The 15,180-nt window shown below is 41.2% G+C and overlaps 1 protein-coding gene across 1 annotated transcript in view; it reads right to left on the reverse strand.

The window, feature by feature from the left end:
• NRDE2 (NRDE-2, necessary for RNA interference, domain containing) overlaps positions 1 to 14,929 on the reverse strand; it is a 47,562-nt gene extending 32,633 nt beyond the window's left edge. The window contains exon 1 of the mRNA XM_032405774.1: positions 14,792 to 14,929. Within this exon, the coding sequence (XP_032261665.1) occupies positions 14,792 to 14,855 (64 nt within the window). The 5' untranslated portion in view covers positions 14,856 to 14,929. The remainder of the gene's footprint in view (positions 1 to 14,791) is intronic.
• Between the last annotated feature and the right edge of the window lie 251 nt (positions 14,930 to 15,180).

The following is a 15,180-nucleotide window of genomic DNA, read 5'->3' on the forward strand; positions in this document are numbered from 1 at the left end:
AGGGTTTAGAGGTTGTCCTGTTTTGTTCTAGAATGAGGCCAGAGCACCCGTGACATGAAGTTAGGAGACAGAAGGGTAACTGCACTTCTTTTTTTTTTTTTTTAAGATTTTATTTATTCATTTGAGACACACAGAGAGAGAGAACATGAGCAGGGGGAGAGGGAGAGGGAGAAGCAGGCTCCCCACTAAGCCAGGAGCCCGACGTGGGGCTCGATCCCAGGACCCTGGATCATGACCTGAGCTGAAGGCAGACGTTTAACCATCTGAGCCACCCAGGCGCTCCGTGCACTTCTTAACAGCTATACTGGCATATAATCTATAAACCATAAGGTTCAGCCATTTAAAATGTACAACCCATGGTTTTTAGTATATTTAGAATTGTACAGGGCGCCTGGCTGGCTGTGGAGTATGCAACTCCTGATCACGGAGTCGTGAGTTCAAGCCCCATGTTGGGCACATAATTTACTTAAAAAAAAAAAAAAAAAAAGAATTGTACAACCATCACCGTAAAATAATTTGGGCATTTTCATCATCCCAAAAAGAAACCCCATAGAGGGGCGCCTGGGTGGCTCAGTCGTTAAGCGTCTGCCTTCAGCTCAGGTCATGATCCCAGGGTCCTGGGATCGAGCCCCACACTGGTTTCCCTGCTCGGCCGGAAGCCTGCCTCTCCCGCTCCCACTCCCCCTGCTTGTGTTCCCTCTCTCGCTGTCTCTGTCAAATAAATAAATAAAATCTTACTAAAAAGAAAAAAAAAGATAGAAACCCCAAAGCTATTAGCAGTTACCTTCACTCATCTCTGGCTCTTCCACCCCAGGCAACCACTAATCTGTCTCTACAGATTTGCCAGTCTGGGACACTGAATATAAATGAGATCATACAATACAGTCCTTTGTAACTAGCTTCTTTTACTCGGCGTAATGTGTCCAAGGTTCATCCGTGCTGTAGCACGTATCCATGCTCCATTCCTTTTTATTGCCAAATAATATTCCATTTTATGGATATCCCACATTTTGTCCATTCATCGGCTGATGGACACCTGGGCGTCATTTTGGTTATTATGAACAATGCTCTGTGAATATTCATGTATAAGTTTTTATATGGACATATGTCTTCACTGCTCTTGGCTAGATATCCAGGAGAAATGCTGGGTCATGTGGTAACTCATATTTAGCATTTTAAGGAAATGCCAGACTGTTTTCCAAATTGGCTGCACCACTTTACATTCCCAATAACTGTATACGGATTCTCTGATTTCTCCAAATCTGATTTCTACTGTCTGTGTTTTAGGTTATAGTTATCCTACTGGGTGTGATGTCTCTCCTCATTGCGCTTTTCCATTTCCCTGGTGACTAATGATGTGAAGCATCTTTTCGTGTGTTTATTGGCCATTCATATTTGAACAGTAATAGTCAAATCCTTTGCCCATTTTTTAATTGGGTTGCCTTTTTAGTGTTGTGCTGGAAGAGTGCTTTATATGTTCTGTCTTCTAGTCCCTGATGATTACTGCATCTTACTAAGGAGAAGATGCTGAAATGTGTGCTCCTTGATGACAGGTACTTTGTTTGACTCACTGTTGTATCCATTAGCAATGCCTGGCAATGCGTCAGGAAGAGTTTAATAAATATTTGTGGAAAAGAGGGGAGGGAGGGAGGAAAGGTACATTAAAAGAAAAGGGAGGGGTGCCTGGGTGGCTCAGTCAGCTGAGTGTGCACCTCTTGATTTTGGCTCAGGTCTTGATCTCAGAGTCATGGGATGGAGCCCAACGCTCAGCAGGGAATCTGCTTGAGATTCTCTCTCCCTGTCCCTCTGCCCCTCCCCCCAACCCCCACCTCACTCTAGAGCGCATGCAGCACACACACATACACACGTGCTTTCTCTCTCTCAAATAAATAAATAAAATCTTAAAAAAAGGGGGGGGGGGGGAAGAGAGGGATCCTAACTCATTAAGTGCCTACTGTAGGCCAAACACCAGGTAAAGCACTTTATATCCTTACCCCTTTTAAGCACCAAAACAACCCACTATGGGATGTATTATCATCTCCACTGTATAGAAGAGGAGACTGAGGCTCAAAGGAATTAAATAATTTGTAAGGTCATACCCAGTGAGTGCTAAACAATCGTCCAGGCAATCTTTCTTCTATTGTCTTTCTCTTTCTGAGATTGGTTCCCTTTCCTGGCAAGAGGTATGTGAAAATAGTTCCTGTTGCTCAGAGATCATGATTATTTCCACAATAATTGGATTTTCTCATGAACAAAGGAAAAGTGAGAAAAGATGGAACAATATGCAAGGAAAGATGCTCTCAAACGATTCCAGTGTATCTTTCCATAAATATTCTAGACAGTGAGGACAGCTTGGAGGAAATGTAAAGAAACCCAGATGTCAAAACAACAGAAAGTGTGTGACTCTCAGGAGTCCTTCAGAAAGTACAAGAAAAAGGGCTTTTAAGGGAGCAATTAAGACTTTGCCATATGAGACCACTGTGGAAAAAGGGTAGTGTATACAGAACTAAAACTGTTGGGGTTCTAACCCAAATCATCACTGACCTTCTCTGTGACCTTCATCTCAATCAAATGACCTTTTGTCAGAGCATAGGGTATTTGCACCTGACAAGAAGTTACCACTGCTGCTTTTTTTTTTTTCCTGGTAGCACATGAGCAGTGAACATGAAACGTTAGAAGTAATCATCACTGGATGTTAGGCATGCAGGAATTTCGGAGATCATCTAGAGATTTTAAAACTCTTTTTAGCCAAAGAAAACACTGCTCAAACAAAATGTTTCAGAGAAGCCCAGCATGCAGAACAGCAAAAGTAGGGTTGCTCCTAGGGGTCTGGAGGGAGGGAGCAGTTCTGAGAAGCCTCTCCAGGGCAGAGCCGGGATCCCACCTCCTCATCTACGGATCAAAAGCAGGAGGCCCAAAGAAGTCCAGTCACGGCTGTGGGCACACACCTGAAACTGGATCTGCGCTCCTCCATCTGGTCTCTCCACCACACCATGGTGCTACTCTTCATTCCCTCAACTAAGGCGCTGGTTTTCCTGAAATCTCCCTGCAACTGGTACATGGGGCTAGTGTGGCAATTTTCACATTATAATCTCATTATTTGCATGGCAGTCTTCCTACTTTATTCTAAGGCAAAGGTCAACAACTCAAATCCTTACAGGGACCAGATTAGTAATTACTCTGACACTGTAGGGAATGAGAATGGAAAAAAGAAAAAGACAAACAAAATATTTTGCCAGCCAAACAAATAGAGCAAATTGGTTTACAATTCTTGCATCCAAGTTTCCAGCTCACCTACCTTCCTCCTATTCTTTTCTTTCTAAACTAAATGCAACATGAGGGCAGAGGTTATGACTACTCGCTCCTGTATTCCCAACCCCTAGCACAGTGCCTTGGCACAAAGTAACTGGAATCAATAAATATTTGTTGAATAAATAAAATGACTGAGGATCTGAGCCATATCTTCATATTTTTGTATCCCCAGCACCTAATTTACTGAACTGAAGGACCCTGAGATCATCAAAAGCATGCCATTATCTAGGTATAAAGTACAACTATTTTAATTCAGGCCAGGTCTCTGCTCATGTGGTATTTACACTTAACCATAACCTTAACTGTTCACGTAATACATGTAAGATTATTAAATTAAATTTTGGTTACATGGAATCCTGGAGGAAGTTATTTGAGATTAAAAGATACTTTATTAATCAGACTGCAAAGGTTTTTTTTTTTTCTCTATTTACCTACATCCTCACACGATTTACAAATTCCTTTGATAGAAATCAAATATGTATTTAGATCATTGTGTCAATACCAAGCAGGACATAACACAGCATAGAGAGGACGAGCAGGATACAACATGCGTAGGGTTTGGTTTGGATAGAGAAGCTGACTGGCTGACAAACCTTTTGTCCCTGCAGGTTAGTAAATAAGCATAGGTTGAACCTGCCTGGAAATCAGCACTCTGCTACACACACACACACACACACACACAAACACACACACACACACCCCTAAGAAAAAAAGGGTAGAAGTATCAGGCAGAAAACCACATACACACACACACACACACACACACCCTAAGAAAAAAAGGGTAGAAGTATCAGGCAGAAAACCACTTTAGAACTACCGCCTAATAAAAATCAGGTAGGTATCTGGAAGAGCCACAGCATGTGTAATTTTACTGAAAATTATATAATGAATCACCCCAAAGTTGACATGCTTTTTATGATAAGTTTATTATATCATGCTATTTCCCCAATGCTCTAATTCAATTCCACTGGATAGAGGGCTGAAGAAATCACCATGAATTGTTTTAAGTTTAAAAAAAAAATTTTTTTTAATCACAGCTGGATAAGATATCCCAGTTCACCCCTTCCCCATTACTATTATAACAAAATAGCACTGATTACTGGTTTCTGTGAACTCCGGTGAGCACCACCCCTCCAGGAATAATTCAAAAGACATTTCCAAGGTTGAGTGTAATCAATTAGCATATGTATTAGGGAAGGGGATTGTTCTTTTTTTTAAGATTTTATTTATTTATTTGAGAGAGAGAATGAGAGAGAGAGAGCACATGAGGGGGGGGAGGGTCAGAGGGAGAAGCAGACTCCCTGCTGAGCAGGGAGCCCGATGCGGGACTCGATCCTGGAACTCCAGGATCATGACCTGAGCCGAAGGCAGTCGCTTAACCAACTGAACCACCCAGGCGCCTGGATTGTTCCTTTAATAAGAGTGAGCCAAGCTCTTCATTTTGATCGAAATCCTTATTTTCTGACCAGGAAACTGAGCGCGCAAACATTTGAACAGAAAGCACCAGCCAAGGTGGCTAAGAACTGCTTTTAAGATGGTGATTACAGAGCACCCAGCCAAAGTCAGACTTTCTACGGAGTTAACCTACAATTTGAAGAGACCCAGGGATCCCAAAAGTAATGTTTGAACCCCAACATTCTAATATCACAGTGTGATTTATAACACAAGTTTCAGAGCCAGAAAGACCTGTGTTCAAATACTGGCTTTATCGTTACTGGTTGTGCAACTCTTAACAAAATACTTAATCTCTGAGTCTCTTTCTTTTCCTTCACTCAGCATGTTTTTGTTTTTTGTTTTCCTCTTACTGAAAGCCAGGCACTGTTCTAGGAGGTAGGAACACACAGCAAACAAGACAAACCCAACCTGACCCTAGGGCACGGACACCCTTGCAGTCACTTACATGCAACGTGACAAACATCAAGATAAAGAAAATGCACAGGGTATAATGAGAGCACATCACCCAAACTAGGTATGGGTCAGAGGAAGCTGCCTGGGAGAACAGCTCGGTTAAGACCTGAAGAACGAGGAGTGAGGCTAATCTGCTCCTACCAGCAGAAGAAACGGCTGGTACAAAGGCTTGAAAGTGGGAAAGCAGGGCTCTGGAAAACAGCAGGAAGCTTGGTGTCTGGACCACTGGGAGGAAGAACAAGTAGGAGCACAATGAAGCTGGAGAGGTTGGGGGCTTTACAAAGATGTCAGAGTTTGGGCTTACCCTAAAAGCAATGGACAAGACACTCAACAGCTCTGAACAAGAGGGACAAAGTCAGATCTAGGATTCTAAAGATCAGCAGCAAGGAGTAGTATTCAAGAGCACGCGTTCTCAAGCTGGAATGCCTGAGCTCAGATCCTGGTTCTGAGGCCGACCAGCCACGTGACCACACACAGGTTACTTATTGGCTCTGTGACTCCCATTTCCTCCTCCTTAAAAATGCAGATAAAGGGGCACCCAGGTGGCTCAGTCGCTTGGGCGTCTGCCTTTGGCTCAGGTCATGGTCCCGGGGTCCTGGGATCGAGCCCCACATCAGGCTCCTGGCTCGGCGGGGAGCCTACTTCTCTCTCTTCCCCTGCTCCTGCTCTCTCTCTCTTGCTATCTCTCTCTCTCTTTCAAATAAATAAATATATAAAATCTTAAACAAATAAATAAATTTTAAAAAATGCAGATAAATAGTACCAACTTCATAGGGTTATAATTCAATGAGTTAATATTTGTAAAGCATTTTCACCAGTGAATGGCACATGGTGTTTTTAAATAAATGCACTTTAACATTCCACCTATAGTGTGGAGAGTGGTTCAGGGAGTGAAGGTAGGACTGAAGACGGGGAGACTCTTTAGGAGACTGTTGTCAATCCAGGGGGTGATGATAGCTAAAACTGGGAAGTGGCCATGAGAACAGGGGTAAGCTAATGAATTGAAGAGTTAACTGGCTCAACAAAACATGAGCAAACTGAATTCAACAGTACATTAAAAGGATCCTACACCATGATCAGGTGAGATTTATTCCAGGTTTGGTTCATAATCCACAAATCAATCAACGTGATACACATTAACAAAATAAAGGATAAAAATCATACCACCTCAATAGATGCAGAAAAAGCATCTGCCAATGTTCAATATCCATTCATGATAAAAAAACTCCCAGCAAAGTGGGTATAAAGAGAATATACCTCAACATAATAAAGGCCATATAGGCCAAATGCACAGCCAGTATTATACTCAATGGTGAAAAACTGAAAGCCCTTTCTCTAAGATCAGGAGTAAGCCAAGGATGCCCACTCTTGCCACTTCTATTCAACATAGTACTAGAATTCCTATCCACAGCAACCAGACAAGAAATAAAAGGCATCCAAATTAGTAAGGAAGAAGTAAAACTGTCACTATTTGGAGATGACATGATACTATATACAGAAAACCCTAATGACTCCACAAAAAACTTTTAGAATAAATGAATTCAATAAAGTTGCAGGACACAAAATTAATATACAGAAACCTGATGTGTTTCTATACACTAATTACAAACTATCAGAAAAATTAAGAAAACCATCCCATCTACAACTGCATCAAAAAGAATAAGATACCTAGGAAGAAATTTAACCAAGGAAGTGAAAGACCAGCACTCCAAAAACTTTGGGGTTTTAATACATTGATGAAAGAAACCGAAGATGACACAAATAAATGGTATAAAAAATATACTATGCTCATGTACTAGAAGAATATTGTTAAAATGTCCATACTACCCAAAGCAATCTACAAGATCCAGTGCAATCCCTATCAAAATACCAATGGCATTTTTCACATAACTAGAACAAAATAATCCTAAAATTTGTATGAAACCACAAAAGCCCCTGAACAGCCAAAGCAATCTTGAGAAAGAAAAACAAAGATGGAAGTATCACACTCCCAGATTTCAAATTATACTTCAAAGCTATAATAGTCAAAATAGTATGGTACTGGCACAAAAACAGACACAGAGATCAAGGAGACAGAATAGAGAGCCTAGAAATAAATCCACATTTATATGGTCATTTAATCTACAACAAAGGAGCCAAGAATATTCAATGAGGAACAGTCTCTTCAATAAATGGTGTTGTGATAACTGGCTACACGCAAAAGCATGAAACTGGGCCATTGTCTCACACCATACACAAAAATAAATTCAAAATGGGTTAAACACTTAAATGTAAGAACTGAAACCATAAAGTACCTGAAAGAAAACATGGGTACTAAACTCTTGGACATCGGTCTTAGCAATATTTTTCTGGACCTGTCTTGCCAGGCACGGGCAACAAAAGCAAAAATAAACAACTGGCACTACATTAAACTAAAAACCTTTTGCACAGCAAAGGAAACCATCAAAAAACCAAAAAGGCAACCTACTGTAATGGGAGAAGATATGTGCAAATGATATATTTAATAAGCTGTTAATACCCAAAATATATAAAGAACTCATACAACTCAATACCCATAAAACAACCCAATTAAAAACTGGGCAGAGGACCTAAGCAGACATTTTTCCAAAGACATCCAGAGGGCCAACAGACACGTTGAAAAGATGCTCAACACCACTCACCAATGGGGAAATGCAAATCGAAACCACAATGAGCTATCACCTCATGCCTGTAGGAATAGGTAAAATCAAAAAGACAAGAAATAAGTGTTGGCTAGGATGTGGAGGAAAAAAAAACAACCCTGTTGGTAGGAATGCAAACTGGTGCAGCCACTGTGGAAAACAGTATGGAGGTTCCTCAAAAAATTAAAAATATAAATACCGTATGATCCAGCAATCCCACTTTTGGTCATTTATCCTAAGAAAATGAAAACACTAATGCGAAAAGATTTATGCACCTCTATATTCACTGGAGCATTATTTACAATAGTCAAGATATGAAAGCACTGAAACGTCCATCAATGGATGAGTAAAGATGTGTGGGGCTCCTGGGTGGCTCAGTCAGTTAAGCGTCTGCCTTCGGCTCAGGTCATGATCCCAGGGTCCTGGGATTGAGCCCCACGTCGGGCTCCCTGCTTAGCAGGGAGTCTGCTTTTCCCTCTCCTCCCTGCTCATGCTCTCTCTCTGTCAAATAAGTAAATAAAACCTAAAAAAAAAAAAAAAGATGCAGTGTGTGTATACATGCACACGTGCGTGCAGGAGCGCGCGCACACACACACACACACACACACACACACACACAGATATTCTCTAGGGAATATTACTAAGCCATAAAAAAGTGAGATCTTGCCATTTGCAACAACACAGATGAACCTAGAAGGTATTACATTAAATAAGTCAGAAAAAGACAAATACCACAATTTCACTTATATGTGGAATCTAAAAACCAATGAACACACAAAACAGAATCAGATCTATAAATACAGAGCACAAACTGATGGTTGCAGAGGGGGGAAGAGGGTGGGGGGATGGGCAAAATACATGGAAGGGATTAGGAGGTACAAACTTCCAGAGATGGCAAGAGTTATTTGGAAGGATGGGATGAAGAACTGAATGGGGGGTGAGGGGAGGAGGAGAAGTCAGAGTATGTGTCTAAGTTTTGGCTTGGGAGGAATGGTGGTGCCATTTTCCAATACGTGGACCCAGGAAGAAGAGCAGGTTTTAGAGAAAAAAAAATAATGAGTTTAGTTTCTTTCCCAAATATGAATAATACACCTGCCTTACATGTTGTTATGAGGATTAAATGCACTGATATGCCATCTTCCTTCCCAACTCTGTCCAAATATTCAGCACCTGAGCAACAATGTTTTGGAGTATAAAATCCTTATAGTTTGATGGTACGTACAGAAGAAAAACTTGAGAATAGGAGGGATCAGACACTGGAGGCTCTCGGCTACTTCTAACACAATGGAGGCACTACATACCTGTTTGTTGAAAGAATGACTGTTGATAAATTCCCCCCCTCAAACCTCTTACTGAATGGGATGGCTACTTAAATCCTGTCCTAATGCTTAACAGTACCTCCAGAGCGAGGAGCAGAGTGGGGTCACTCACTTGGGTATTGCCTCTCTGTCCTGTCCTGCAGTTTAGTTTTTTTTTTTTTAATTGAAATTCTGCACTACTATTAACAATCTTACATTTTTACGTTTTACAGTATAAGGCAAGAAGTACAAAAATGGGCAAGGACGTGAACAGACATCTTTCCAAAGAAGACATCCAAGTGGCCACCAGACACACGAAAAGATGCTCAACATCACTCATCATCAGGGAAAGGCAAATCAAAACCACAGTGATATCACCTCACACCGGTCAGAATGGCTAAAATCAAAAAAGGCAAGAAATAACAAGTGTTGGTGAGGACTGGAGAAAAAAGGAACATTTGTGCACTGTTACTGGGAATATAAACTGGTGCAGCAACTGTGGAAAACAGTATGGAGATTCCTCAAAAGATTAAAAACAGAAATACCATATGATCCAATAATTCCAACAAAATCGAAAAGATATATGCACCCCTATTTTCCTGCAGCATTATTTACAATAGCCAAGATATGGAAGCAACCCCAGTGTCCATCAATAGACGAATCAGTAAAAAAGATGTGATATGTATATAAATATAAATAATGTGGAGTATTACTCAGTCATTAAAAAGGGTGAGATCTTGCCATTTATAACGTAAATGGATCCAAAAGGGTATTATGCTAAGTGAAGTCAGAGAAACAAAAATACCACATGATTTCACTTATATGTAGAATCTACAAAACAAATGAATAAAAAGCAGAATCATTTATAAATACAAAGAACTGATGGGTTGCCGGGAAATGGGCAAAATGGGTGAAGGGGAGTGGGAGATGCAGGCTTCCAGTTATGGAGTGAATAAATCACAGGAATAAGAGGCACAGCATAGGTAACAGAGTCAATGATACTGTAACAGTGGTGTGTGGCTACACTTGCAGTGAGCAGAGCATAAGGTATAAAGTGATGGAATCACTATGTTGTCCACCTGAAACTAATGTAACATCGTGTGTCAACTAAAAAAAAAAAATGTACAGTGCTTCTATTTATAACAGAAGAATGGAAACAGTCTAAATGTTCTTAATAGGGAACAGTCTGAATAAACCATATGACATCACATGATGGAGTTCTGTGTATCAGTCAAAAGAAATGAGGAAGATCTCATACTGTAGAGTGCACAAGCTGTAGAGTGATCTCTGGGATTTCAACTAAAACGAAAAACAGGTGGGGAGCCTGGGTGGCTCAGTCAGTTGAGTGTCCAACTTTTGATTTTAGCTCAGGTCGTGATCTCAGGGTCATGAGATCAAGCCCTGTCAGGCTCTGCACTCAGTGGGGAGTCTGCTTAGATTATCTCTCTCTGGGACACCTGGGTGGCTTAGTCGGTTAAGCATCTGACTTCAGCTCAGGTCATGATCTCAGCGTCCTAGGATTGAGCCCTCCATCCAGCTCCTCACTCAGTGGGGAATCTGCTTGTTCCTCTACCCCTTCCCTGATCACGCTTGCGCTCATTCTCTCTCTCTAATAAATAAAATCTTAAAAAAAAAAAAGATTCTCCCTCTCCCTCTGCCCTCCCCCACCTTGCACTCTCGCTCTAAAATAAATGTCTTTTAAAAATAAATAAAATGCAGAACAGTGGGTTGCCTAGGTGGTTCAGTCAGTTAAGTGTCCGACTTGACTTCGGCTCAGGTCATGGTCTCAGGGTCCTGAGATCAAGACCTGCATCAGGCTCTGTGCTCAGAGGGGAGTCTGCTTCAGGATTCTCTCTCCCTCTGCCCATCCCCCTGCTTGCTCAAGCTCTCTCTCACTCTCTGTAAAATAAAGAAGTAAATTTAAAAAATAAAATAAAATGCAGAACAGTATGCATTTAAGAAAGAGAAAGAAATGTAGTTACTCGTATTAAGGGAGAAAAAAATGGAAGGATCTCAATGACTAATTAAAATTCTTTTTTTTTTTTTTTAAGATTTTATTTATTTGACAGAGAGAGAAACAGCGAGAGAGGGAACACAAGCAGGGGGAGTGGGAGAGGGAGAAGCAGGCTTCCTGCCAAGCAAGGAGCCCGATGTGGGACTCGATTCCAGGACCCTGAGACCATGACCTGAGCCGAAGGCAGACGCCCAATGACTGAGCCACCCAGGAGCCCGACTAATTAAAATTCTAACCCACAGAGTAAGGAAAGTAACAGGCTGAGGAAGAGAAATGAAAGGCTTTTTTTCCTCTGAATATACCTGGTTTACAATTTCAACCTTAGGACCATGCAAATGTTTCACAACACTGTAAAACAGGATCAATTCAAAAAGAAGAAAAAAAGCAATCCCTAAAAATTAAAAACAAATATACTAACTATATGTCAAACTGGTGACAAAACCACTCAGAGAACTATTTCAAGTGACTTTAAAACAGTCATTCGACCACACATCTGCTGCAGGATACGTCCTAAGGACCAAAAGAACCACAAAGAAATATTAAACTATTTAGTATTAATCATGTTACTACTGTTATTTTGAACATATACACAATTGTTCTGGTGGCATTAATAACTAAGTTTTCTTTTTTTTAAGATTTTATTTTTAAGTAATCTACACACCCAACATGGGACTCAAACTCCCAACCCCAAGATCAAGAGTCACACGATCCACCCACCAAGCTAGCCAGGTGCCCCAGGAACTAAGATTTTCAGAGGAAAATTATATTTCAGGAGGAAAGAAATATAAACATTAAATGTACATATAAATTACAAAATAAATTACAAAAAGAAATTAGGTAATCTCACAATCTTAAATTTGGCCTGGAAATATCAAGGTGAATTCATGATGTATTTTTCTCTTCCTGGTTTTGACCACTCAAAATGTCTAGAAGTAATGACGACCCAGTGCAATTAGCACTCCTGACACCAATGTGTGGTTTTAACCTTCCCATACCATTTTCCACTAAAAAAAAAAAACAAAAACATGGTTTTTAGAGAAACAGCCAATTCCAGGTCCTAATGGAACATGTAAGTGATGAGCTCTGGGAATCTTTTAGGCCAGAAGGCAAGGAAGCAATGAAGACATCTGGGTCATGTCAAAAAGACACACACCAAACTTAATTAGATTCCCAATAGCCACAGATGGGATGATTTGAGCATTAGAAAAACAGTATCTGCAATGGATTGAAATACAAGTGTTAAAAATTCGAGAGTTTATAACGAAGAGGGAGACCTCTAAAAGTTGCAGGAACCCCAACTCATTTTCTGAACAGTGACAAAGGGAAAGAATCAACCATTCATCCTGTCTTTCTTGCCTGAATTCTATTTCAGGGTATCCCAATAGTGTTGACAGAAAGTTTATAAAATAATTGATGCTAATATAAGAGGAAAGTTAAAATCAGAAAACAACCATTTTGTGACTCCAATGAAATAATGCATCTAAGCAATAATCATAAATGGCTGCAAAGATCATTAGGTGAAAGACTGATGGATGAGTCAGGATTGTCCATGAAATCACTGATCAATCTTAACATTTCTAAAAAAAGAGAAAATTAGACAGCACATCCTCCTGACTTAAGTCAACAGCAAATACCCTAATGAGGTATCTCCAATTTAAAAAATTATACCTCAATCTAATTAACTCTCTACATCTAATTGCCAGCTCACAGGAAATACTGGGATAGAGAAGCACGCTAAATGTCACCAGGAGGATCTGGTGGGAAATGTCTATAGGACAAATGACCCATTTTCCTCAACAAATATATCACAAGGGAAAATGGAGGGGAAGGAGAAACTATTTCATATTAAAAAGAGACCTAAGAGATATATCCACAAAATACAATGTTGTATCCTTTTGGGATCTTGACTTGAAGCAGCATTAAGAGGCCATTTTTTAGACAATTTGGAAAATTTGAACATTGGATACTAGATGATATTAAAGAATTACAGTTAATTTCACTGAGTGATAATGTTTAAATTTTTTAAAAGACAGTGCTTCATGAAAAGCTCTTCTACAAACATTACCCTGCCATTGAATACCCAGAAAATGTCTGATAAATACTGGTTAAGATAAATGACAAGGGTGACACTCCCCTGTAAACTTTCCATTTCACCCTCCCCAAATAAAGGATAAACCCCTGGCCTGTTACTCAAGTCACTACCCTCCCTCACCACCAGTCCCAACCATATTTCCCAAGGCTTCCCCTTTTTGCCTCTATGTTTTCAGACAAACAGGACTATTTGCAACTTTCTGCAGAGGTCACACGATTTCCTTCCTGCATGGCTTTGAAGGCCCTGGAATGCCCTTCCACTATCTCCATGTGTCCAAATCCTATCCTCTTGAAGACCCATCGCCAAAGTTATCTCCTAAATAAACCTTCTTTGAACCTCCCATCAGAAGTCAGTATTCCTGTAGTTCACCTGTGACATCTATAACATCTTACCTTTTCTGCTACTTTTTTAAAAATACCTATTGATGTAGGGAAGACATTAGGGTCCGAAGCTGAGGGCCAAGAAAGAATTCTTGAGATGCCTTTGGTGCAAAAAGGTGCTTTTATTAAAGCACAGGGACAGGACCCTTGGGCAGAAAGAGCAGCACTGGGGTCATGAGGAGTGGCCCCTTATACTTTCAAGTTGGGAGAGGGTTAGGGATAGCCTAAGTCTAAGGAATTTTGGAAGCAAGCTTTCCAGGACCTTTTGCCCTTAACAAAGTATAAACACTGAGGCAGCTGAGTTCCTAGAGGATTTTCACTCTGCCTGTTTTAAGGACTTGTGAATAGGCTGTAGGTAGTAAGGAAACAGCCAAAACTTACACTGATTATATAACAGATTACTCAAAATTATGAAGAGCATTACCAAAATAGAAGTGTAGGAACTATCAGAGAATATAAAAGAGGTGTCAGACACAATGGGAGTCTGCCACATAAGTGCATGATCTAGGATTAATTACTTTAAATGACAATTCCCTGTCTCAATTTTTAATAATGCAGATCTCCTGGGTATGTTTAAGGCTAAACAGAGTATGTAATGCCATCACCTGGAGACCCTCAATAAACAGTTCTGATTCCCAGCATCTGTGTTCCTCTGGAGAGAAACTGCGTTCAGTTAGGCTTTGGATCCTAATCCCTAGCTCTAGGTCTGCCAAAAGCTATGAACCCACTGAGCGGTCCAGAAATAAGTAAAACGGGAAAGGACGAAAGATGTAGTAACAACACCCAGCATATGCATCAGGAATCTCCTTGCGATGTGGAGTACTAGCATCTCCGTTTCACAGGTGCAGTAACTAAGGTTCAGAGCAAGAATGGGGTCCAACAGCATGACAATATGGAAGCCCCAGCCCCGTGGCCTCTCCTCGGTCTCTCTTTCTCCATCCATTGCTCTACAACTCTTAAGCCAGGATGAGACCAGGGGGCTTCCCTTCCCAGAAGTCTTTGCAGCGCCGCGGAGAACTCTGGGATATAAATGGATAAACAAATCCAAGGCAAGGGCCGAGACCTAGGACCGAGAAACTCCGTCGTATGCCCGCCGAGTACCTTCTTCATCCCCTTTGTGTGCTTACCTTTCCTGGCGCTGCCGCTGTTGGGAGCGTCACCAATGCCCGCAAAGGCCGGGAACAGCGCCATGATCACAGGCCGCACTGCCGTTCCCCTCGACAGAAATGGCGCCGGCGAGCGGACGCCGGTAGTGAGGCCTTCGCGCTCGCGGTGCGCTCTGGGAAGTGTGGTTTTTTACCCCGGCGCTCCCTAGTGCTTGACCCGAGGACGGGGCGGGGCGACGAGGGGAGGGGAGGAGGGGGACGGAGCCACTTCCGTGTAATTGATATCGGAAGGCTTCTTTGAGAACCAGGAAAATGGAGAGACCCCGAAATGGAATTGTTCAAAGGTGAAAGGAGCAGGAGCTGGGATCCTAGTTCGACCCCTGAACTCACACTATCACTAACTGGGTCAA

This window comes from Phoca vitulina, unplaced genomic scaffold (assembly GCF_004348235.1).
Source record: "Phoca vitulina isolate PV1807 unplaced genomic scaffold, GSC_HSeal_1.0 scaffold7, whole genome shotgun sequence".
NCBI lineage: Eukaryota > Metazoa > Chordata > Mammalia > Carnivora > Phocidae > Phoca > Phoca vitulina.